The sequence below is a fragment of the Ruditapes philippinarum genome, unplaced genomic scaffold (genome assembly GCF_026571515.1).
Source record: "Ruditapes philippinarum isolate M1 unplaced genomic scaffold, ASM2657151v2 ctg693_1_1_1_1, whole genome shotgun sequence".
Lineage (NCBI taxonomy): Eukaryota > Metazoa > Mollusca > Bivalvia > Venerida > Veneridae > Ruditapes > Ruditapes philippinarum.
The window spans coordinates 121746-147594 of NW_026865227.1; the positions used below are offsets into that span (position 1 = coordinate 121746).

Genomic DNA, 25849 nt, shown 5'->3' on the forward strand with positions numbered 1-25849 from the left:
TTTCATAATTTTAAAGCTAAAGGTACGAAAATTTGACACAGTACAGCTAGGTCCTTCTCCTAACTAACAAACTAGTTTGTTTAGTTCTGATTATGTTGACACTTATATCCGAGGCCCGTCAAGGAGGGTATCAAAATTACCTAAATTGTACATACTACAGTACCATGTGTCCGGACAGATATGTAATAATGGTGATTTAATTCAGATAAAAGCTTTGGTGTTCTTTTTTTTATTTTTAACATGACACACAATATTTCAGCAGCAAATGCTGAAGTTTTGGATATTCTATTGTTTACTTTGCAAATAATTATTGCTGTTATATGAGGTCAGGCATTGCTTTCTTGACCCCCAAATTTCAACGTCAACATTCTTGAAATAAGACATTAAAATATTACCATTTACGGAGGTTGAAATAAATTTATTTACTTAATTATAGAAGAAACATGCATTAATTGTTGATAAAAAAGTGACTGACAACCACTGAACAAAGAAAATTCTAAATCAAGCATTTTCGGGGCCGTCCGGGTTTGGTGGTTGTCCGGTTTTGGTAGTCCCCAACCAGTAAATACATCAGAATGTATATGAATTGTAGCATATTTCTCGTTTTGATTTAACTTAGAACAGTAAAAATTTGCTACCTCACAGCCCCATATTATTTTGTGGTGTTTTACCCACGGATTTTTACCTTTAGTGATTTTCACGCAAAACAAACATAGACGGCGCTGCATTATTCATTTCCGGGTTCGAGTTGTAAATATTTGGAAATGTTAATTTCTCATATTTTGTAATTACTCGGATTATAAAGCAAATTAAATATGTCTTCAAGGCATCTTCCAAGGGTGATTGGTGGACAGCGTGGTAAATCAACCCTCGAAGTGGAGAGAGAGCATTTTGAGAAAAATCAGGTAAAAGTTTAAATGACACTCGACCCCGAGTATGAAACTGAAAGCTGTTTACATTTTGACATGTCATTATATGAATAAGGCAAAACCTCAAATCGAGCTCTTTGGTAGAAATTACAGTACATTAAAAATTTAAACCCATCGACGGCTGCACATTTTATGTTTTATTAGACTTAGAACTGCACACTTTTGACAGCACTCTTCAAAATTTGAGGGGTGAAGTGTCTTGCTACCGTTAACACAACCGCACACTATATATACTCAGTTCCAATGATTATGACATAACGGGTTCTATGATATCATGGTATTAATATTTTTCTGTAACTGCCAGTAAAAGCAACACACGATGATGCTAATATTTTTAAAACTGGCACACTATTTTGTGAATAATAAATATATTCGTGACAAGAACACTATTTAAAAAATCATCATATTTGACTACTATTTTCCTTAATTTTTTTGCAATTAAAATATGTTATAATCACGTATGCTGACATATCGTTTGTTCATATAGTTTGAATTTTATAGCAAGTTAACTGTTGGAAGTTTTTCACAACTTAACTTGAAAATTTTGACCCATTTATCCTTTCGTCTTGCATTTTTTTGGGATACCGCGATACCATAATAAGTTACCTCTCCTGAAATGACCAAAAATTGCAGACATTGGAAATAGTTTAAAATATGTCATATTAAATTTAATTGGATCTTTTGAAACAATTTTTTGACAAACAGTTTGGAAAAGGTTCACTTATTAGATAGAAGAAAAATCTCATTCATGATATGTATATTTGAATATTTTCCGATAAACGTTAAGTACCGTGATATCATAGAACCCCGGGCTACAGCCATTTAATGTTTCATATGACATATAAATTGAATCCACTCATCAGAGAACATAGATGGGAACCATAATAGGACAGAGAACCAGATTATAGTTCGGGTAATATGAAAAATATACAAAGCCAGTGTTTTTTTTCCACTTTTTGGGGAAGGGGGTCGGTGCCGTTTGGAGGGGGAAAAATGCAAAAGGAAGGGGAATTTTATTTCTTCACAAATGAAGAAACAAAAACGAATCCAATGCATATTTTAATACATCACTTGCCACTGTAAGATTTACTTTTGTTTGACATTGTTTTTTTTCCAGTGAGTAGAAAAGGGGAGCAACTCTTGCAACACAAGTTTAAAATACGTCGCTTTTTCTTAATATACGGATCTAAAATATTGACAGCAGAATTTAAAGAGTCGCATGTTAAACTTGTTGGGACGCCAGGAGTAGCTCCCCTTACATACCCAGGAACAATTTGTAAACAACTTTGCTTAACAGTAAGTCTTACAGTCTTAATATAAAACATTTTTCGGCAGTTATAGGCAAAAACAATGGTATCCATTGCAGGCAAATTTTGGCTGCCATATGAGGGGGAAATTTCGGTTTTTAGAGGGGAAAAAAAAACATACTATTTTGAGGGGGGAATGGGGCCGAATTTCGCCGAATATTTTGGTGAAAAAAACACTGAAAGCCTATGAACGGAGCAGTCAATTAAAATAATCACCCATTTTTAGCTCGACTATTCGAAGAATATGAGAGCTATAATTGTAGTGGCGTCGGCGTTGGCGTCCGCGTCGGCGTCTGCGTTGGTTAAAGTTTTTTGTAAAGTCAAATATCTCAATTATTACTTGAGATATTCAATTGAAACTTACAATACTTATTAATAGTAACAAGGTACATCAGATAGACAAGTTTGATAACTCTGCCTACAATATTGACAGAATTATGCCCCTTTTTAACTTAGAAATTTTGGTTAAAGTTTTTTGTAAAGTCAAATATCTCAATTATTGCTTGAGATATTCAATTGAAACTTACAATACTTATTTATAGTAACAAGGTACATCAGATTGACAAGTTGGATAACTCTGCCTACAATATTGACAGAATTATGCCCCTTTTTAACTTAGAAATTTTGGTTAAAGTTTTTTGTAAAGTCAAATATCTCAATTATTGCTTGAGATATTCAATTGAAACTTACAATACTTATTTATAGTAACAAGGTACATCAGATTGACAAGTTGGATAACTCTGCCTACAATATTGACAGAATTTTGCCCCTTTGGAACTTAGAAATTTTGGTAAAAGTTTTTTTGTAAAGTCAAATATCTCAATTATTGCTTGAGATATTCAATTGAAAATTAAAACACTTTTTTATAGTAACAATGTACATCAGTTTGCAAAATTGCATAACTCTGCCTGCAATATTTGCAGAATTATTTGCCCCTTTGAAACTTAGAAATTTTGGTTAATGGTCTTCAAAGATATTTACTTGAAACTTTACACATGCACTTAGGGTCATAATTGGAGGGTCATAATTGTATGTCACTGACCAAGTTCCATAACTCTATCTTGCATTAAGGCTGATTCATATCCCCTTTTCTACTTAGTCTCTTGGTTAATGTTTACATGCAAGTTTTACATATCTCAATAACTATTAAAGATATTTATTTAAAACTTCACATATGCATTTAGGGTCATAATTGTAGGTCACTGACAAAGATCCATAATTCTATCTTGCATTTAGGCTGATTTTTCTCCCCTTTTTCAACTTAGAAATTCATTTGTAAGCTGTTATCTCAATAACTACTGAAGGGTTTGTGCCTTTTTTGGGACAATTTTATGCATTCATAATAATAAAGCAGTGATTTACTTGATAAAACATCTTAATAACAAGCCTTTGTACCTTTTCTGTCAAATTTATGTATTCATAGGTAATTAGTATTATTATACTCAATAAAACACCCTTGTGACATTACCTTCCGAATAGTCAAGCCAATACTGTTTAATTAGACTCTCTCTAAGGCCTATAACAAGAATTTATAAAAAAAATTAGCCCTTTTGTAAACTTAAAAAATTTAACATTATCAAGGCTCTTTTACTATCAAGCACTTAGAATAGTCGAGCGTGCTGTCCTACAGACAGCTCTTGTTATTTTACATTTTCTGTTTTAAAAGTGCCATTCGGTGTTTTATGCACTGCTTCCGTTTATTCTGGTTCCCTGTCCTATTATGCTTCCTATAAAAGTGTGCAGGATACCAGTTTACACATCTGTTTTCAATCAGAATTTCTCTGCTTTTAACATAATAATGTAATTTGAAAAGTTGTGATGTGCCAATTTCCCATAATTTTGCAGTACTTCCGGCAAAAGTTTTCAAAACCATCACTATCTAGCAGGTACTCACATTACTGTAAAGCTCGCTTTGCGATCAGGCCCTTCAGGCCAGCTCTTTGAGCTCGCTATTAGCTACATATTGTATTTGAGGACTATTTTTTTGTTTGATACTTCAGGACTTTGATGTTTAAAAAAAGATTTTCAGAATAAAAAAATGAAAATTAGAAATACGGTCCAGACAGGGTCTTCTGGAAAAGCGCTATAATGTTAACTCCCATCGCTAAAATTAATCATGTCTCGTATAATTTGGCATGGTTTGCTATACGCAAATTATGTAAGTGTTCAATAAAAAAAGGGCGAAAATTAAATACTGGAGCAAAAATGAAAATTCTAACAACATGATGTTCTTTAAAAATCTATAAGCTTGTTGAAAAAAAGATAAATATGATTTTAAAGCCATGATCTGTTGAAAAACATAGATTGCTTGTTAAGAAAATTTGGTGACAAATAACACGTTTTTAAAATGCACAAAATTAAATATAAAATATTTGTAAATGACATTGTGATATGTTATAAAAATCTTTACATGATACAATTAGATAAAAAAAATTCCTCTGTAAAATCAGTTTCTACTTTGTCATTGAACAATGCATAAATTTAAAAAAAGCATATGAAAGTCAGACCTTTTTTCAAATTTGAGCAGTAGATTTTTATTAGTGTATTGCCAGGCAAGATTTGAGACAATAAGTTTCGAGATACAGAACAGCGTCACAAAAATAGATTTGCAAAACACATTAAAATTGATTTACATTATGAAATAATGGAATAATAACAGGGATTTTTTTTTAATAATTTTATAGCAGATATTCGGTCATATTCACAACTGAAAATAGTTTATTATTTTCCCAATCCACAGGAATAAATTCCCAATTGAAAGTTACAAAATAAAAATATTGAAAAACAAATTCTAAAATCTTTGAAAATAAGGGCTTTTTTGCTGTTATGGTGCTTAAATGTTTGCAGATGCCATCCTAGATAGTGATTCTTTGCATTCGTTTTATCACTGCAAAATTTAAGACATGCATTTTTCCCCAAAATTTAACAAATTTAACAAAACCGTGACACATTGCTGAAATTCCAAATTCCATCCATGGGTATTAGTTATTTTCCCAAAATCCTGAGAGAAAAAAAAATCCTGCAATAATATGTGGTCATCAGTCTCTCTATTATTAATATAAATACATGACCCACAGGCTAGTAGATATAATACAGATTTACAAATATAGAAGACTAAATTATAACCCATTCCTGTTGTACGATTTTTCCACAATGCATGCAGATCAGTGAACATGTAGAAGTATAATGTAATGTTTTATGTAGATTGTCCGGTGTTTTTTGTATTTCTTTGCACATTCATTTCTTAATCAGCAACTCAACTATTTATTTATATTGCTATAAGGGGGAAATTTAATATCAAATATATTTTGAAAATTCATGATGTGCTAAGTACTTATTTTATTTTCATAATAAAAATAAGCATTTTTAGATGTACATAAACTGCAATACTGCTTAAAAATATTTAAAACTTTGGACATATTTTTGCTACATTGTACAAATAACAAATCTAATGAATACTATAATAGATTATGCATGTTTTGTTACTTAGAAATTAATTAAAATAAGTTTTTGATACTGAAATACTCAAAGAATAAAATTGTCAAAGTTTTTCGATTCGATAATACAAGGGCAGACAAATGTCTGTATGCAATTTTCTTTTAGAGTTCATGAATTCTCAAGAGTTTGGTAGTTTGCTACAGCCCTAAATATAAGGTCATGTGGTAATTGCATCTGTTTTCAAAATTAAAAAGATTAGACACATGTAGATTTAATACACTGTTATATATGCTGTTTTGTATTACTGTGAAGTGCTTTTTTTTGCATGTCACATACTTTTCTGTATCCGATTTGCAGGTTAAATGTCCCTATATTAAGTATTGCAGTAATCCTTTCTTAACACTGTGTCACAATATATGAATTACAGCAGTGATTTTTTTTTTCGATGGCTTTCAGGAAAATATAGCATGATAAATCAGAAAAGGGAAGAAAACCTGAAATCAAATTCCAACAGCTGAGAATGGAATTTACTTACCCACTCATTTCATTAAATTTTTAATTTCAATTCAATTTTTAATATATAGCTTTAAAGCAGTACAAATGTATTAGTATTAGTGCTATTTCAAGGCCTGAATTCCTTAACAGTCCTAAGTACTGTGTCTGAGTGAGCTTTAACCCACAGAAAGCATAATTTGAAAGATTCAAAAGTTCATTTTTAGCTTGGAGCTTCAACTGCACAAACTCCCTTTTGTTTTGTGGCTTGTGCTTTGGGCACCCTGTATGCATTGACTTTTGCATCTCTTTTTAATTACTGGATATATGTGATCAAAATTTATGGAGAAAACTGATGTAATTTTCCCAGGCTTTTCATCTTGAGACACCTTTTTTTTATTAATGAGTTTCTGTTCTGTGGATTTGTGAAAAATAAATAGCATATTAACATTAAACCAAAATTTTTCATTCAGCTAAAGATCTAAATGATAAAATTATATTATTTTTTTGCATTAATTCAAACCATATTTTGAGCTTTTTCATGTAATAATTTCACTTCGTCTTTCTCTTATTTGTTTTCTGACACCTGTGAAATTACTAATTAGTATACTGTCATGTTATCTTGACTTCACGGCAAGAATTGAAAGAGATTGCCTAAAATATCTTGTTAAGTACATGTTGGTAAAAAAATATAAAGTGTATATAGGTTGCATGAGATTAAAGGTAAGAAGAAAAAACGATATTTATCTGTATATAAATGATTCATAAATGAAATGCTGAATTGCAGCTTTATATATTTGTATTGAGATAAATGAGATTTTTGTAGTCTCTAATTAAGCTGTTACCAGTGATCAATTAATGTTATAGGATTATGAACTTACAGTATTACACTGGCAACAAACAACATTATATACATGTATGATGAAAAGTGATTCTATCCTGCCAACATGTGGCATAGAGTCTGCACAACTCTTGGTTCATGTTTGCATACAAATTCATATTTCATCAATGTGTATCCACCACTGAAGATATTTGCTTGAAACCTGACATGTATTCGGGATCATATTATTGATCATTATTCAAGATTCATAACTCTGTTAAGGATTTCGAACTAAATTTGGTCCATTGTGAATTTATACATTTTGTTGTATTATTAAGCACTAACAATACATAGTTTAGTGAGCGATTTTTTTACAGATTTGCCATAAAATGCTTGCATAATTATACATGTTTGATGTATAATTGTATAGAGCCAGGGTAGCTTGCATGTCTGACCAGGCGTTATACTGGTGGCTGCTCAATCTTTGTATTTTGTTCTTGAAATCCCTTGAACTTTGAATGGACTGTTCCAAATGCAGAAGTGGGCAAATCCATTACACATATTCAGTATTTCAAGGAGTAAAATGTTTATGAAATAGCTTAATATAAAAGTTACATAGTAACATAATACAAGTGAAATATACAACAATGAAAAGGTGTATTATAAAATAATATTAAGGTTTAATATAAAATAATATTAAGGTTTAATATAAAATGATATTAAGGTTTAATATAAAAATGATATTAGGTTTAATATAAAATGATATTAAGGTTTAATATAAAATGATATTAAGGTTTAATATAAAATGATATTAAGGTTAAATATAAAATGATGGTAAGGTTAAATATAAAATGATGGTAAGGTTTGATATAAAATGATATTAAGGTTTAATATAAAATGATATTAAGGTTTAATATAAAATGATGGTAGGGTTAAATATAAAATGATGGTAAGGTTTGATATAAAATGATATTAAGGTTTTTATATTAAAATGATGTTAAGGTTTAATATAAAATGATATTAAGGTTTAATATAAAATGATGTTAAGGTTTAATATAAAATGATATTAAGGTTTAATATAAAACAATATAAAGGGTTAATATTTTATAATGTAGGTGTAAAATAAAACAATGTAAATGTTTATTATATGACAATTAATGGAGGCTTACTTTAAAACAATATCAAGGATAATATAAAACATGTTGCAATACTTCAAAGATTGACTGAAATTTGCGCTTTGGCATTTCCAATGCATGTGTGACCTAACAAACAAAATAAAATGTAAAATGTAAATGCCATTTGATATAATGTACAATATTTCAAATGTAAAATGTGTCCCGATTTAGCTTTTTATTTGATTGCCTCTTGAAATAGTCATGCTTATTTAAGCTAATTAAACACCATGACAACATCTTGATTGCTTACAAAAAAAATCATTTGACAGCATTTGCAGTTGTTTAATTGTTTTATTTCTTATGATCAAGTGTAATTTTACATTATGTCCCAATTTACTGATAGCAAAGATGCCTTTGATCAAAAGACCTCTTTGATCCTTTTGTACAAGTACTTACATGTACCTGTTTTTTGTAACATGTTTTTGTTTTACATTCTTTATATATACTTCCTGTTGCTGTTTCTTTTGAAATATACATGTATATACTGTACACAGGCTATAATTACCATTAATCTTAAATTACCCAAGCAACCAGTGCAAATCAAGATGAACCGGCACTGCTGAGTCATCTAATCATTGTCTGCACTGTTTAAATTTAAGTCAGTATTTTTTTGTGAAATTTTCCCTTATACAAATGATGAATGGCTTACTTCAAATTAAAAGATTAAAAGTTTTTTACTGAATGTCTAGAAAAACATTGTATTGATTTTACCATGATAATATACATGTATAAAGGTAAGGTAAAATCATGTAAATTTGTAAGTCTGTTTGAACTTGGCCTTACTGCAGTGGATGCATTTGTTTGTAGATTTAATGAATAAATTAAATATTTGTATTTTTATATAAGAGTCGCGCCTGACAAAATCAACATAATTGGTTTGTGACCAACATGGATCCAGACCAGCCTGCGCATCCACACAGTCTGATAAGGATCCATGTTGTTCGCTATCAGTTTCTCTACTTGTTATAGGGTTTGTAAGCGAACAGCATGGATCCTGATCAGACTGCGCGGATGCGCAGGCTGGTCTTGATCTATGCTGGTCGCAAACTCATTATGTTGGCTTTGTCATGGTGCGGCTCATATTTTGTATTATTTATCATTGTTTTTTTTTACAGACTGTTGCCATTAATAAAGCCATAAATACACAAGAGACTCCAGTAAAAGAGAAACATCTGAGAAGTATCCTTTTGAAGTTGTAGTGTCAAATTCAGGTTTTTTTTCCATCAGTGTAACAATTAAATTCCCTCACCTTTGTTTTATACATGTGATTCTTTATTTTAACCCTATGCCTGCAAGTGGCAACTGGTTCTACCCATGTGACCAGTGCAGGCCAAAAATCGGCCAGCATATGTGTGCCGTATGATCAAAATTACTGTTCACTATTCAGTCTATATATATTTATAAATGTATCCCTAATATGATAAATGGTTCAGTCCAGATTGTAAGATGGACAAGTCCATTTAGATAATTATGTAGTTATTTACATGGTGTAAGGGTCAAGGTATTAGTAGGCAGTGTTTTAAACTCAAATATTCTCAGTGTTGTAAATCTGTATCACTGATGTAAACAGAATGTAAATCCAAAATAAATATAAACACAGTTAAACTTTTGAACTGCACATAACTTTGAAATTGCTCATCCTAATTAAACACATGGCATTCCTTAGATAACACCTAGTGCAGGTATATGTGGTGTAGGTAATGATTTTCAAACATTGGCTTATAGTAAAATAGGTATGCTACAAGGATACTTCATGATTGTTATCAACAAAATTTAGAAGAAATTGACGAGCAGACAATCCCTTTGACAAATTATAAAGCATTCTGTACCCTTTGCCTGCCGACTGAAACCGAATTTGACATATTTACATATTTTACCCATGCGACCAGTGCAGACCAGGATCAGCAAGCTCACCTGTGCCGCCTGATCAGGGTCTGCACTGGTCATAATTCAGGAAGTACATATTTTGAAATTTTCCCTAAAAGTGATGAATGGAAAAAAGATGAAACCAGCCTGTTTAAGATATTTAGGATGATACGTAATGTACTATGGCTAAAATCAAAGTTTACAAAAGCCAGTTAAAAACCTTTATTAGAAACATCTGTGGGTGTCAATATTTGTTTATGTTTTATTTTGATGATTTGATGTTATCAAGATATAATGATGTTGGTGTTCTCTTTACATTAATCAATATATATCTTTTGATGTTATTAAGTATGATATTAAAAGTAAGCTATATTAAAGGTAGATTATAGATCAAATAATTGAATGTATAGTATGTTTGTTTAGTTATACACTCCTTCCCCCCTCAAAAAAAAAGAGAAATAAAACAAATAATTATGATCTATGATTTTATTATAGTATTTCACATAGAAGGCTACTGGTAAATAGTACTAAAATACTGACAATGTTCAGAATGTAATCTAGCAAATAATAAACAAACCAGATGTGTTACCATGCTAGCCTAGGGCAAAGGGAAGTAAAGATGTGGACATTATGATATAGTGACTATATTAAACAACATGTGACAGTATATTTTTGTGGGATGGATTGTGAGTCAGATACTGTAGTAATATTCTCATCATGAAATGTTTGTTTGTCAGGTCATCCAGTCTAACTTGATCCTGTTGTTTGGCATTTTGACTGTCCTGTTGTTAGTTTTTGGCTGCCCTGTTGTTTGTTATTGACTGGCCTCTTGTTTGTTATTTACTGTCATTTTGTTGGTTATTGATTGTCCTGTTGTTTGTTATTGACTGTCCTGCTGTTTGTTATAGACAGTCCTATTGTTGTTTTTGACTGTCCTGTTATTGTTTGTGGCTGTCCTATCATAAATTAATTTATCCTGTTACAATTATTGTATTTGATATTTTATAATATTTATTATTGTATCCTGTTGTTTGTTTGTGTATCCTGTTGTTTTGTCTTAAGAAATATTGTTCAATATTGAGATTTTTGTTTATTGACTGTCTTGTTTGTTTGTCATGTTGTTTGTTAATTATCCTGTTGTACAGTAAGACCTGTGTAAAAGACTTCCTCAGCAAGAAAACATTTCACATAAAAGATCTCCATTGGATTGTTCCTTTTCGAACAATTTTAGTGTTGTTATACCTATTTGCTCTGATTTAAGTCTTATCTTAAAAGCCTATTTGTGAAGAAGGGCCTCTCCTTTCATTTCTTAACACCATAAGAAGATAAGAGATGTATTGCTGATTTTAGTGTGTGTGTGTGTGTGTGTGATTTTCTTTTCTTTTTTTCATACATATATACATTCATATCCATGTCTTTTTTCCTTATCTATATTTGTAAACAATTTTTTCATTCATTCATGTCCATGTTTTTTCTTTTCTATATTTTGAAGAGTTGTGTATATTTTTTCACACTGATACAGATATATTGTTATGTGTTCTTTTTCTATATTTGGAATAGGTTTAATGGGTTATAAGTGTGTTGTAAATAGAAACTGTAACACTTACAGTAATTGGTTGTTGTGGTACCAATTATAGTCTCGTATGCTGTTAATTATAGTATACAAACTTACAAAGTACTTATATCTAGACAGAATGGGATTTTACATACTGATTTGTATAAAGTATACTGAGGGTTGATCCCAAAACTGATGTTAGTCCTTCTTTATTTTATATAAGTTACTGCAGTTTTGGGGTCAACCCACAATATGAATCTTTTTATAAACAGTAAAACATACATGTACTGGTATATTAAAGAAAAACATAGTAAGTTAAGTTACTGACCTTTCTAAAATGCAGACATTTAAAAAAGCATATAGTGAAGATGTTTTTGAACTGTTTTATATATAATGCAAAAAAGGTTAGCAAAAGATTTGTGGCAAAATGAGTTTTGTCTTTGATGTTAAATGTATTATAATTCAAAAATCATTAAGTTTTGAAGATTAAGGCAAATTGTTATGTATGAAAATATCAAAAAGTTTATCATACTGATCAAAATAACATGCTGGTCAGATCAAAGAGAGAATCTGTGGCCAAGTGGGTAAGGTCTTTGACTTTATACCACCTTCCCTTTCAAATTAAGGGTTCAAATCCCTTTCTTTAATAATTATGAAGAAGCTAAGCTGCTATCCAGCTAGCTGAATTGGTATTGACCAATTATCTTTATATTAAGAAGCTATCCACCTCACGCAATTGGTATTGACCAATTATTTTGGTATTGATAAAGAAGCTAACCAGCCAACTCGGCTGGTATTGACCAATTATCTTGGTAATGACCTAGAAGCTATCCTGCAAACTCAACTGGTATTAACCAATTATCTTGGTATTGATCAAGAAGCTTATAATCCAGCTAACTCAGTGGGTATTGACTAGTTATCTTGATATTGATAAAGAAGCTATCCAGCAAACTTAATTGATATTGACCAATTATCTTGGTATTGATCAAGTGCGTTTTAGCTGATGGTTAAAACAGTTGCTTGTTTTAACTGCACAACCAAAATTCTTTGCTTTAATTCCTTAACCAATGTATAGATACAATATTAGGTACATTCACTGACCATGGAGGAGGGTTATTCTGGCATGTTACCACAAAGCAGATGCAGTTACAGGCCAACCCAATACTGTGTTGGAAGTTTTGTCATGTACTACACAAATTATTGAGAGAGGGCCATGAAAACGTGTTTATAGATTCACAAAAATACAGAACTTTCTTGGAAGAGCTAGGCAAATTATGGGTAAGTTCTGTTTTGGTTTCTTTCATTTAGGTATTTTATAAGGGAGGTAATTCTAGTTTGGTATAAGATTTGCAGCCACAATTTATCCCTGCATAATCATAAGAGACAAATTAATGGGTTATGGGAATTTCTTAAGTCTGTGCATCTCTTAGCTTTAGAAGGTGAGGTGGTTTTGACCTCTGGTGTTGCTTTGAAGTTTGTCACATCTGAGTTTTTTGTGCCATATGACTAATGATGTGTTGGTGCGCTGTAAAACCAAACAAGTCAAAAACATACAAACATGATCTGACACATGATTGCATGGTTTATGCAAAAATCAAAGGGTGGGAGTAAATTTGAATATTTATTATAAAAAACTTTGTTTGAAAATTTAACCTGTTGTCAAATAGATGAAATTTTGTAATTTTTCAACCTTACTATATGTTCTTTAAACTTAGCAAGTATCGCATGCAATGTTACTATTTGTATTGTTTAATATTTGAATTGCATGGGAAAATAATGTACAAGATTATAAGATTGTTATGTATCATTTTTTGAAACAATACATTCTGATATTTTAATGGCAAGGAAGAAAACAGTAATACAAAGAATTTCTTGTGACTTTTGTACACAAAATGTTAAAACCATAATACCATTGCTTCTTGCTATAGGATAACTGCTTTAAATTGTATTTTAATCAAAACAATGTAATGACATTCAGTTTGTTGTCTTCTTACAAAATTAATGTTTTATAACACTTCAAAGGGCTTTTATACTTCTGTAGCAGGGGCTGTGTAGGGGCAGCTTTTCACATATGAAAATTGTATAAAATCATGCAATTTTCTTATAAAATTCAATTAACATCAAGTTTTTCTTTTCCTCATTTGCAAAAATGTGAATTATTTTCCTCAAAATTAGAAAGGGTCCCTTCACCTATCTGTGAAAACAAAATCCTTGCTTTGCAATTATTAACTTCTAAATTCACTCATAATATTTTCAAAATGAAATTAATATAATCAAAATCAGATTCAAACCTTTTGATTTCTAGTTGAAATACAAACAGACCCATTCAACCAGTATAGAGTCAGGCCTACTTATCCATCCTGTCATATCAGGGTCTATACTACAGGCTGCAGAAATTTTATTATTTTGACTGGTCACTTCAATCAGTATATATTTTGGTATTTTCCCCAGAAATGGTGGTTTTTTTTTCTAGATTGAAAGATGGGCAATTCTGAAGACATTGTATGTGGTAAGGATTATTAATTGACTGTGCTTTGCAGAAAAAATATAATTGTATTTAACAAAATGTTTATTTTAGGGACACTTGCGGGACGGATATGGAAGATTGATTGCTGCTTACACAGTATTGCTGAACCAAAAGTTAGTCTTCCACAAAAAAGTAAGAACTTTGACTGATTGTTTTTGATATTGGGGATGGGGGAATGATGGGGGGGGGGGGGAAGTGATTTGGATATTTTCAGAAGAATGGGATTAGACAAGTTAATTTATTATAATATACATTATCTCTGTAAACATTGAATTGTGTCTCACCAGATACACTTGTAGAGGACAACTTTGGATGCCCCTTATGGACTCTTTTGAGGAAACAAAAGGAATCTTAGTAGTACTAACTTGCCATTAACTAGCTGGATTGCTTCCTGGCATGATAAAATTCAAATCCCGGCATGGGATTTCAACAGCAGGAAACAGCATGTTAATTTACTTAGGAGTAACATTTACCACTTGGCCTAAGAGATCTTTTTGAATTATAATAATTGATTTAAATTTGTAATATCTTTATATTTTAATGACCTTTGATTATTTGACAATTGGCTTTTAATAATTGTAAATTTCCAATGTTTAAAATAATATCTAACAATTTCGACGAAAGAATTTTTACTGACGGTAATTTGATTTGTTTAATTTTTTCTACAAAAACAAAAAAGTCGGGAAATGATTTGTCTGAATTAAGACGTGAATGAAATAAAATAACTTCTGTAGGATGGTATTGAAATATAGTTATAAAAATGTGGTGTAAATGTTGAGATAAATGTTTTATTTTCAGTATCCTAACATACCAGGAAATTTGTTGATGACTGATGATGTATTTGCTAGAATCTGTGGGTCTGATGTCAATGGCTAGTAAGTTTATATTATGCTTATATATCATTTAAGTATCTTAACTCTTAACCTACTAAATTCCTTTAATTGACTTGTCCAGGCTTCATATTTGGAACTGTCCATTATCAATTTTAGTGATATCAGGGTGAAAATTAAAGTTAGCCCAAAAGTGTAAGCCCAGGTCAGTCTGGCCTGGCACTTTTGGTGGTGAAGCTTATCCCTTTTCGTCCCAGCAGGTGAAGTGTAACACCTGACTAATTACACAGATTGAGGAACAATAATGAATGAGATAACTTTGACCAATATTTAATCTCTACCAACATTTGTTTCGTTTGATTTAGTCTATATTCGTGAAAGAAAATGAGAAGTGCAACATCTCTTATACTCCCTAGAATGATCTTAAGCTGGAAGCTGTAAGTAAGCAGTAGGTGACAAGTCGATCACTATTTAATTTGTTTTCTTCTTCAATGAACTCATGAAAAATAAATCTGTTTAAAATGATATATACAATGCATTATTACAGTTTTGAGATCAGTGTAGATATGCTGGACTATATGGATGAAGTATTGAATCTTCAGAAACAAGGTATGTATTTACATGTTTCTTGCACCTGTCAGTCCTGTAGCGGTTAAGGTTTCTGGCATTGAATTGATTACCTTCACAACTGTAGGTTATTTTTTCATCAGGAATTTTTTCAGGCTAGCAGGTTAACATACTGAAGGTCAGAGATCATGACATAAAGACAATGGACCTTTCCTGTGTTTACAGGCTAACTTGTTATCCAATTGCTACACTGAGATAATACATAGTCACTGGTTGACCTGGTTTGCACAAAAGAACACGTGCTTATGTTTGTGATACTGTTTGTGAGCAGTTGACCTAGCAATGATTAGAAAAGGTGTGGCTAAATGTTCCGCTACGAAAAACTGGAAAGGTCCATGTTTATGAGATTTTCAGAATAAAGCAATTAATTATATCAATAAAATGGTGTACATGGCCGAGTGGTTAAGGTTGTTGACTTTAAACTACTTGCCTCTCTGTAGGTTTGAGTTGGGCAAGCGTCTTTGGATTCTTTTATGTGAGAAAGCCATCCAGCTTGCTTATGTAATGCCAGTGATTCTTCTCAGCTGCCCATTTGTGCCTGAAACATCCATGGCCTTATCTCTGGATTGTTATTTTAAACAGTTAAAAAAATAAATTCATTTGTTCAGATATTAAAATTAAAATGATGCATGTTTCATTTTATCCATACTAAGTAATGTAATAAAAGTTTCTTTGAAGGACACTCTCTCACCATGTTTAAAACTGTAGCACTTGTAATGCCACAATTGATAGACCCACTTTCGTACCAGATAACTTTTTCTACTTTTGCATTAAATATCAATTGATAACCTAAAATATGATAAACAAGATCAACAAGGAAAGGCGGCGTTCAATGAACGCAACCCCCATATGACCAAGCAACAAGAACCCAATGGCAAGGAGCCCAGGCGGACCCCAAACATAAAAAGGACAGGGCAAAGACACGTTTATCATTAAATGATAAATAATTTGTAACTGATTAGGAATTCAAAGAAAATAATAATAAGCCCACAAAGGGGAAGGGGACAGGAGACCGGCGGATGGGGGGGGGGTTAATCAAAGAAATAAAAAGTAGAGGCAATGGGGAAGATACTTACCGTAGACGAGAAAACAACAAGGGACACAAGCAAAAGTGTCACCAAAACAGTATGAAACAACATAGACATACATCTGAGGAACACAGTGGGGCGCCGCCTTGGAACGGTCAGCAGCATAATAATGACTGCTGGGGAGTTTAAACCGGTTAATGGTGCACCTAACCTCGCTCTTAGCCCCACCATGTTCCTATAAACGAGACAGTGTAAATAAAATGAATCCCCGCCAAGTGAAATTCTAACAGTTGTCATGGTTACAAAAGGTAAAATAAGTAAAACACTAAATGATCATGTAGAAACATATAAAAGTAAACCCAATGACCATAACAAAAGTACTCAATGTCCTAAAGGAAGACAGAGCAACAAGAAAAATCACCTACAAGGGCCCGACGAAGCAAGGCAGAAGACGAACATTAAGACAATTCAGTCCCAAAGGGCTTTACGAACTATCCATCATAGAGTCTCCCACTTGGTCGTCAGATGCAATCAAAAGGAGGAAAGTGTAGTGTCCAACTGTAAAAGGGTTGAACACTAAACATGCAGTATGTCTTAAAATAGTAGGGGTCATAACCTCTTTTAATAAACGTTTAATGATTTTAGTAAAAACAGCAGAAAAAATTACCATGACCCAAAATCTTACGAAGTTTGTAAACCACATTGCCATAAAAACCAGGCTGGCTAATCCCTTGTCGCAGAAGAGTTTTTAAATCACTATTGAATTTAGAAATTAAATCAAAGTTACGATTGTAAAAATTTAGTAAAATATTTCCGTAATTTATGATAGCGGTAGCCCTGTTTTAGAAGGCTTGCTGGGTAATATAAAAATTATGTTCGCTCGTTGAAATCCTTTACGTTGTTACAAGCTCTAGCGAATCTAATTAACTGAGAAACATCAAACCCCCGTAGGATGTTGCATGGGGTACGTCTCCATCCAAATGTGGATAATTAACTAATACAAAAGGTCAAAGTCATCTCTTTATCATAAATTTCGTTTCGTGTGTGAAATAGAATTGTTGTTGATTAGTAATATGTAAGATCCAAAAATGATGTACTAAAATTTCAAGAGTTCGTTTTATTAAGTTGTAGTTCATGTGGATAAATGTCAGACACCATTTGATCAAAATAAGGATTATCTAAATTAAAAATATCATCAAGGTATCTGGAAGTATTATTAAATGCGACTATAACATCTTGTTGTTTCTCTTCAGAGAACATAGAATAGCAACTTGGTTAATAGTTGTTTCACCTAAAACAAATGTATAATGATCATATCTAGTATCAAACAACTAAATATCTAAGATTCCTATGAAAATCAGTGAAATATTCATAAATTGATATAATTAGACCCAATGAAACCCTAAATAAAACTAAAATGAAAATGAATATCTATATAATTATGAGTGAAGTTCTACTTTATATATGTATCTTTTCTTTTTCAGTGTTTGGTTCACTTGACAGAGCGAGAGCTAACTCGATGACAAATTCTGGCCAGTGCAGGCTCGCACCTCTTATTTTATGTATTCAAGACTCGTGTCAACTGTATGACTATATCGTCAAAATTTTATTCAAATTACATTCTAGTGAGTAAATTTTTTTTTAAAATTTGTGGGAATATATCATCACTTTAGTGCAGTAAAGGGTTAAGTCCTTCTAAATTTAATAGGAGTTAACAAGTTATTGCACTAAGTTGATGATATAGACTTTTTATTCATTATTCAGTATGTGATGTGATTGCTTTTTGTTTATTAACCCATTACTTCATATACACGCCTTTTAACGCCTTTTTCACCCCCCCCCCTTTTTTGTTGTCTCAAATGATGAAAAAATGCCTTATTTAGGCCCCAAACACTTGTTTTTGTTTGAGAAATGTTGTTAAAAAAAGTGACCTCTTTTTCGGCGCGGCCCCCCAACCAAAAGATACATCAGGGGGTTGCCAGAAAGGGGATGTGCACCCTTCTGTTTGGGGGGTTTGAAGGGGGGCGGAGTCCCCCTCATCGCCAAGAAAATTTTGGACTTGTGAGAGGCTGTAAATGACCCCAGATTGACCATAAGGTAACGTGTAACCAACGCTGAAAAGCATTTGACTCTATGTCAATCCATTGAGAAGTTGCAGCACCCTGAAATCAATTTAGATGGAAAAAATCAACGCAAAATAGTGATTTTTGGCAATTCTGAGATGTCCCCTCGTTGCCATGGTAACAGAAAATTTAAGCCTGAGCATGTTGTTTCAAGGGCAATGGTCCAGTCAACATTTGTGCCAAGTTTGATTAGTGTTGAAGCAATTTTTATAGTATTATAGCAATTTGAACTTGTAACGGGAGACTTTTCAATGAAAACAGCCATTTTTCACAAAATGCTCATGAAGTAATGGGTTAATGAAAAAAATCAAAAAATCTACAAAACAACAATTTTTCTTTAAATTTATATGACAGGCCATGTTTAAACATGAAAAAACACGATTTAGGGTAATTTCAAGTATTTTCATCATTTTCTGTTAACCCATTACTTCATATACACGCCTTTTAACGCCTTTTTCACCCCCCCTTTTTTGTTGTCTCAAATGATGAAAAAATGCCTTATTTAGGCCCCAAACACTTGTTTTTGTTTGAGAAATGTTGTTAAAAAAAGTGACCTCTTTTTCGGCGCGGCCCCCCAACCAAAAGATACACCAGGGGGTTGCCAGAAGGGGGATGTACCCCCTTCTGTTTGGGGGGTTTGAAGGGGGGCGGAGTCCCCCTCATCGCCAAGAAAATTTTGGACTTGTGACAGGCTGTAAATGACCCCAGATTGATCATAAGGTAACGTGTAACCAACGCTGAAAAGCATTTGACTCTATGTCAATCCATTGAGAAGTTGCAGCACTTTGAAATCAATTTTGATGGAAAAAATCAACGCAAAATAGTGATTTTTGGCAATTTTGAGATGTCCCCTCGTTGCCATGGTAACAGAAAATTTAAGCCTGAGCATGTTGTTGCAAGGGCAATTGTCCAGTCAACATTTGTGCCAAGTTTGATTAGTGTTGAAGCAGTTTTTATAATATTATAGCAATTTGAACTTGTAACGGGAGACTTTTCAATGAAAACAGCCATTTTTCACAAAATGCTCATGAAGTAATGGGTTAATGAAAAAAATAAAAAAATCTACAAAACAACAATTTTTCTTCAAATTTATATGACAGGCCATGTTTAAACATGAAAAAACGCGATTTAGGGTAATTTCAAGTATTTTCATCATTTTCTGTTAACCCATTACTTCATATACACGCCTTTTAACGCCTTTTTCCCCCCCCCCCTTTTTTGTTGTCTCAAATGATGAAAAAATGCCTTATTTAGGCCCCAAACACTTGTTTTTGTTTGAGAAATGTTGTTAAAAAAAGTGACCTCTTTTTCGGCGCGGCCCCCCAACCAAAAGATACATCAGGGGGTTGCCAGAAAGGGGATGTGCACCCTTCTGTTTGGGGGGTTTGAAGGGGGGCGGAGTCCCCCTCATCGCCAAGAAAATTTTGGACTTGTGAGAGGCTGTAAATGACCCCAGATTGACCATAAGGTAACGTGTAACCAACGCTGAAAAGCATTTGACTCTATGTCAATCCATTGAGAAGTTGCAGCACTTTGAAATCAATTTTGATGGAAAAAATCAACGCAAAATAGTGATTTTTGGCAATTTTGAGATGTCCCCTCGTTGCCATGGTAACAGAAAATTTAAGCCTGAGCATGTTGTTGCAAGGGCAATTGTCCAGTCAACATTTGTGCCAAGTTTGATTAGTGTTGAAGCAGTTTTTATAGTATTATAGCAATTTGAACTTGTAACGGGAGACTTTTCAATGAAAACAGCCATTTTTCACAAAATGCTCATGAAGTAATGGGTTAAGTATTTAGTTAGAAACATAGCATGTTTAACTTTCTATTATCTTCTTTTATGATATACTTATCAGATTACATGTAAATAAGTATTGATTAAATCTGTAAGGTGATATAGATTGACAGACCGTATAATTACAATGATAAGTTTAATACAGAGAACAACAAAGGTCCTCAGTTTACTGATTAAGTCCTCATAATGTAGATTTAGCTTACTGATTAAGTACTCCTAATGTAGAACTATTCTTAAATGATATTATAATAGTGGTTTAATATAGCACTCTTTTTCATGAGATTAAAAATGGTGGTTTGATGTATATTTAGAAGTAATTATATCCCTTGGTCTGCCACAATGATAGGTTTATACCTCAGCTAATTAGCATTTTATATGAAATCAGTCTTCAAGTTACCATTCAACATGAAACATTTATTATACCCTTACCCCCCTAATGTAGAAAATGGACTTCCATTTATCATTTTGATAGAAAATTTTAAAAATATTAACTGACTGAATAGCAAACAGTGCAGATCATGATCTGTAGTCATAAAATTAAGCTTGCTCAACTTTAGCTTAAGTTTTTCTTTTAAGTTTTATGCTAAATAACACTTAAAACTAGTAAGACATAATTCAATCAAAGCAGATAGTTATTCTTTATTCATGTACACCATATTTCATCAGTTAGATCATGGATTACATTCATAAAGCTGATATTGTTCGAAATTTTGAGTATATCTAGTGGTAATATTGACATGGCTGTTGCTCATTTATAGAGCCAGGTCAACCCTAAACTTATCTAATATTTTAATTGACTCTCGCTGGTTCTCAAAATGATACTAAAATACCAGAAACTAATTATATTCAGTTCCGATTTCAAAGCAGGATCGGTTGGTTACGCATTATCAGGGGGGATTAATATTGATGAGGGTTGCTGTTGAAATATGATAAACATGTTAGAAAATGCACAAAAGTTTTGTATAGAAAATGCACAGAATTTTTGAAATGATATTACTATACTTACTGAAAAGCAGCCTGTCCAGGTAGGGTTTGTTTTTATATTAACCACAGGTGATGGTCCCTCTTGAACACCATACTTAGATTGAGATTTCATTTTGTATGCAACATATTTCATAGTTCTTGTATGTGTGCTTTTGAATGTTCTTGCATAAAAAACTGTGTATGCAGGTATACATCAATAGAGAAAAAAAGCAACATGCACTAACAGATAAAATAATGCGAGCATGTGCTATTGTTACATGTTCTTTAATATGTGTGACACAAGGTGCCATTTGAAAATAGCTTTCTGCAATAATGGCCCCGGTTGTTTCATTATCAATATATAACTGTCCGATGACATCACAGTAGCATGTGAAAAAGCATTACGAAAGTGGTTTCGTTTTACGAAAAAGGAAATATCAAACATGAATTACGGAATCAGATGTATACTTTTATGCAAGATTAGGGCTGATGCCCTTTTTTCATGCATTTACATCTGCAGAAGCCCTTGGACTTATTAAATCCCTCTTCTTGCTGGTTGGGGCTTTAAATTTGTCCTTGTGCCTCTGCAGGTATTAATGCATGCCAGAAAGTGCAACTACATTAAGAGTGTTGGTATTCTCTACATAAAGCATTATGTGTACATTTTAGTACAATGATTTGTGTACATTTAAGTACGGTGATTTGTGTACATTTAAGAACAATTCTAATACAGAAATGGAATCTCAATCTTTGCTGCCATATATATCTCTACTAGTGCACTTCTTTGTGAGACACTTGATTTCAGAATTTTAAGTATTCTGAATAAACATACTCTTTACAATATATATTCTTCAGATTTTTTTTATGACTGATTTTTTTTCTCATTTTTTTAAAAGGCCTATAACTGCTTTCTTTAGCTTAAAGAAAAAAGCTTTCAACTGTACAACAAATAAACTGTTTGTTGTGTTTTAGTTTCTATGGGCATTTTAACTGTTGCATGTTGGGATGATTATGGTTAATGTATAGGTTTTAGCTGAAAACCTGGTATCAAGGAATATGTATAGCTGTTTATCTAATGGTAGAAATGTTTAGGGGCTTCCAACTGAATATCTTGCCCTTTACTGTGTAGGTTAAATTCCATCCAGGGATTATAAATTATTTCATGAGAACAAGCTGCCTACATGTAGCCAGCCATTTGAAGGCCAGTCATTCAAACCAGTATTGATATATTTGAGGCTGACTTTAAAGTGAATATTTTTTTATCATTTCCACTGTCTAAAAGTTTGTTAATTGTTACAAGTTATTATGCTGTGAATGAAAAAAAAGAAACTTACAAAATTTACAATGATAGACAGATCACTCAACATATGATTGTTACTTTTGTTACTGGTAGCCTTTTGTTAAGACAATTCTACATTCTGAAAGCTCAGTGCGCATGACACCTAAAAAACATAAACAACAAATAAGACCATCACTATAAAGTTGCACAAGCAAGTTTCAATGTTGTCTACACAGCAAATTGTATTTAAGTATAAGAGAAAAAAGTTTCTGAAATAATGTTTTCAAAGAAATTAATTGGGTAATTGGTAAAGTTTGTAAACATTTTCTTTTTTTGGACTTATAAGTCTTCTATTGTGAGATCTAAACTTACATTATTTACAATTGATAAATCTTTATGGCTAAATCTACGCGTTTGTATTATCTTATTTTGTTGAAAATTTTAGTACAATATTTGCTAATTAGGAGCAGTATCCACATTTCGACATACAGTTTGTTATTTTCAAATAATTTATTGCTCCTCTTACCAAAGTTGTAAAGTTACAATAACTGAAAATGAATTTGCTGCTGGTAAGTGTGATACCATGAATTTCTAGGGTAGGGGTGGTCAGGTTTTTGGACTTCTATTCACCTGCCTGTAACGTTTGTGGGTATGAATTTCATTGTAGGCTTTCTTTTTTTTGCTGTGAGGAAGCATTTCAGCCAGTTTACAGAACGTTGATGGCTCTATTCTGGTGCCTGAAATAGTGCAAAGATAGGCACCTGAGGTTTTACTCTACCTTAACAGTGTTGTTGGGATGTTAAAACAGCATTTTCTTGTGCTGGAATGTCACCAATTTCCAAATAACTTGGCATTCACTGGCCATGGGTTCAAATCTTGTAAGGGACTTTGGATTCTTTCATGTGAGGAAGCTATCAAGCAAGCTTACATAACATTGGTGGTTCTCCTCAGGTGTCTACTTGTGCCTGAAATAATGTGCAAAAGGGGCGCCTTAGGTCTTTCTCCACCAGTAAAGCAGGAAAGTTGATGTACAGTGCCGGCATGACTTAAAACCAACAAATAAAGACAAACATATTCTGGAATATTATGATTATTATAACAATAGATTTGATGTTTTGTTTAAACCATTGCAGGTCTCCCCCCTGATACTCTGTCTGGACACAGAGATCGTTTCTTAGCCCAATATAAAAAGTAAGTACCTTAATTTCTAATATATAGTTGCTTTTGTTAACCCTTTATCAATAGGAAGTATGTTTTTGATAATAAGTTGCTTTCTTTGGTCTGAGTTAGTTATCCTGTTTTCTAGTGACATTTTTTTACTATTCATTAAAAGTAAGGAGAACAAGGCATATGACATTGTGTCATTTATTCAATTCTTCTCTGTCCATATTTGTAGGGCTAGGGACTTTACTGAAGATTGTTGTACTTTACCTTGTTGCCTGCTTCTACCTGAATTTGAATATTAAGAAGCAACAGGTTGCCTGCTTTTTCCTTAAATTAAACAAAGAGAGGCAGCAGGGGTTGTAACCTTTCTACCAGTATCACTGGAACATTGCCAAAATTACCTTTAATTTTCTTATAGTCAAATAAAAAATACAACTCAAGAGAATCAATATCTTTCATTTTAAATAGATTGTACTTTTTTATTTCAAATTTAAATTAAATGGTATATTTCTTATTTCATATATTGATGTATTTCATATATTGATGTATTCCAGTGATAGATTCACTAATTGAGTGATAGTGAGCTGTAATTAAACAAGTAAACAATTACTTGAATTGTTTAGTGATAAAAATTGTAACAATTTTGTTTTAACTATTTCAGATTGAAGGAATTTTACTTTCAAAGCAGTAATCTTCAGTATTTTAAAAATCTAGTCACAGTACCTTTATTACCAGATGTAAGTAATTTACTTTGAATTTTTGTAATAATGGGGTGTGTTATATATACGTTTATTTGCAGTTATACTAGGAACACATACAGTGACTATCTCAAAGCTGTTTGATAATTTTAATTTTTACAGACTTGTGCAATTATTTATGTAGAAATAACTTTTTTTCCCATGCAGTGTATAAAGTGTATAAATTATTATATCTGTTGACTGTAGTTTACAAAATTATTGTTTGATTTTCAAAATTTAGTCTATGATGTTTGCATTTCATATAAAAAGACATCAGTTACGATTGTTTTATATCAAAGAGAACATATCTTTGAATGATGAATGAATTAATGTAGAGCCTGTTTGAACTAAAAATATCAGCAGTGGGTGAGGCTAAAGAAATTAGGAATTTGGAAATGAATTTGTTTTTCTGAATCCTGATAAAAATACCCAAATGTTTAGAGATATTGGTACATATATTTATGAATCATTACCAGAATTATATTTATCAAAACAAAAGCTCAAGCTTTTTTTATATGAAAAAAGGGACGTTTCAAGCAATATCGTTTTATATTTGAATTTTGAGCTTTTTTTTTATATGAAAAATGGGACTTTTCAAGCAAGATTGTTTCATATTTGAATTTGTCCTGCCATTTTGCCCTGCCATTTAGAAATGAACTTTGTAATGTAGAACTTTTCTCTTTTATTTTACACAGGATCCGCCTAATTTCCTGATCCAGTCAGACTTTAATAAACACGTGAAGCCAGTAGCTGTTGTAGAAGAACCGGAACCCGAACCGGAGCGAGAGTCAATAACACCAGAACCTGAAATTGTTACCGACCTCATTGATACATCCGTAAGATTTGTTAAATTTTCGTTATTATTGTTTTTTGTAATTAAAACAATAACTTTAGGTCTTACACTTAAAGTTTAGACATAGATTATTTTAACTTTAAGTCTTACACATAAACCTTTGGACATAGGTTATTTTAACTTAAGAACAACATAGGCTTTTTTTAGCTCACCTGTCACAAAGTGACAGGGTGAGCTTATGTGATCGCTTTTCGTCCGGCGTCCGTCCGTCCGTCGTCCGTCCGTCCGTCCGTCCGTAAACTTTTGCTTTAAATGACATCTCCTCATAAACCACTGAGCCAATTTCATCCAAACTTCACAGGAATGTTCCTTTGGTGGTCACCTTTAAAAATTGTTCAAAG

General features: G+C 32.3%; 1 protein-coding gene across 5 annotated transcripts in view; it reads left to right on the forward strand.

The window, feature by feature from the left end:
- The first annotated feature begins 703 nt into the window (after positions 1 to 703).
- The window catches only part of LOC132728269 (huntingtin-interacting protein 1-like), a 74738-nt gene continuing 49592 nt past the window's right edge, over positions 704 to 25849 (forward strand). For 3 of the 5 annotated variants that reach the window (XM_060713884.1, XM_060713881.1, XM_060713885.1), the window contains exons 1-10: positions 704 to 905; positions 9277 to 9340; positions 12658 to 12860; positions 14161 to 14241; positions 14908 to 14984; positions 15487 to 15548; positions 18079 to 18219; positions 23888 to 23945; positions 24580 to 24655; positions 25351 to 25491. In XM_060713884.1, the coding sequence (XP_060569867.1) occupies positions 816 to 905; positions 9277 to 9340; positions 12658 to 12860; positions 14161 to 14241; positions 14908 to 14984; positions 15487 to 15548; positions 18079 to 18219; positions 23888 to 23945; positions 24580 to 24655; positions 25351 to 25491 (993 nt within the window). In that variant the 5' untranslated portion in view covers positions 704 to 815. The remainder of the gene's footprint in view (positions 906 to 9276; positions 9341 to 12657; positions 12861 to 14160; positions 14242 to 14907; positions 14985 to 15486; positions 15549 to 18078; positions 18220 to 23887; positions 23946 to 24579; positions 24656 to 25350; positions 25492 to 25849) is intronic. The other 2 variants (XM_060713886.1, XM_060713882.1) reach the window with 1 other exon arrangement.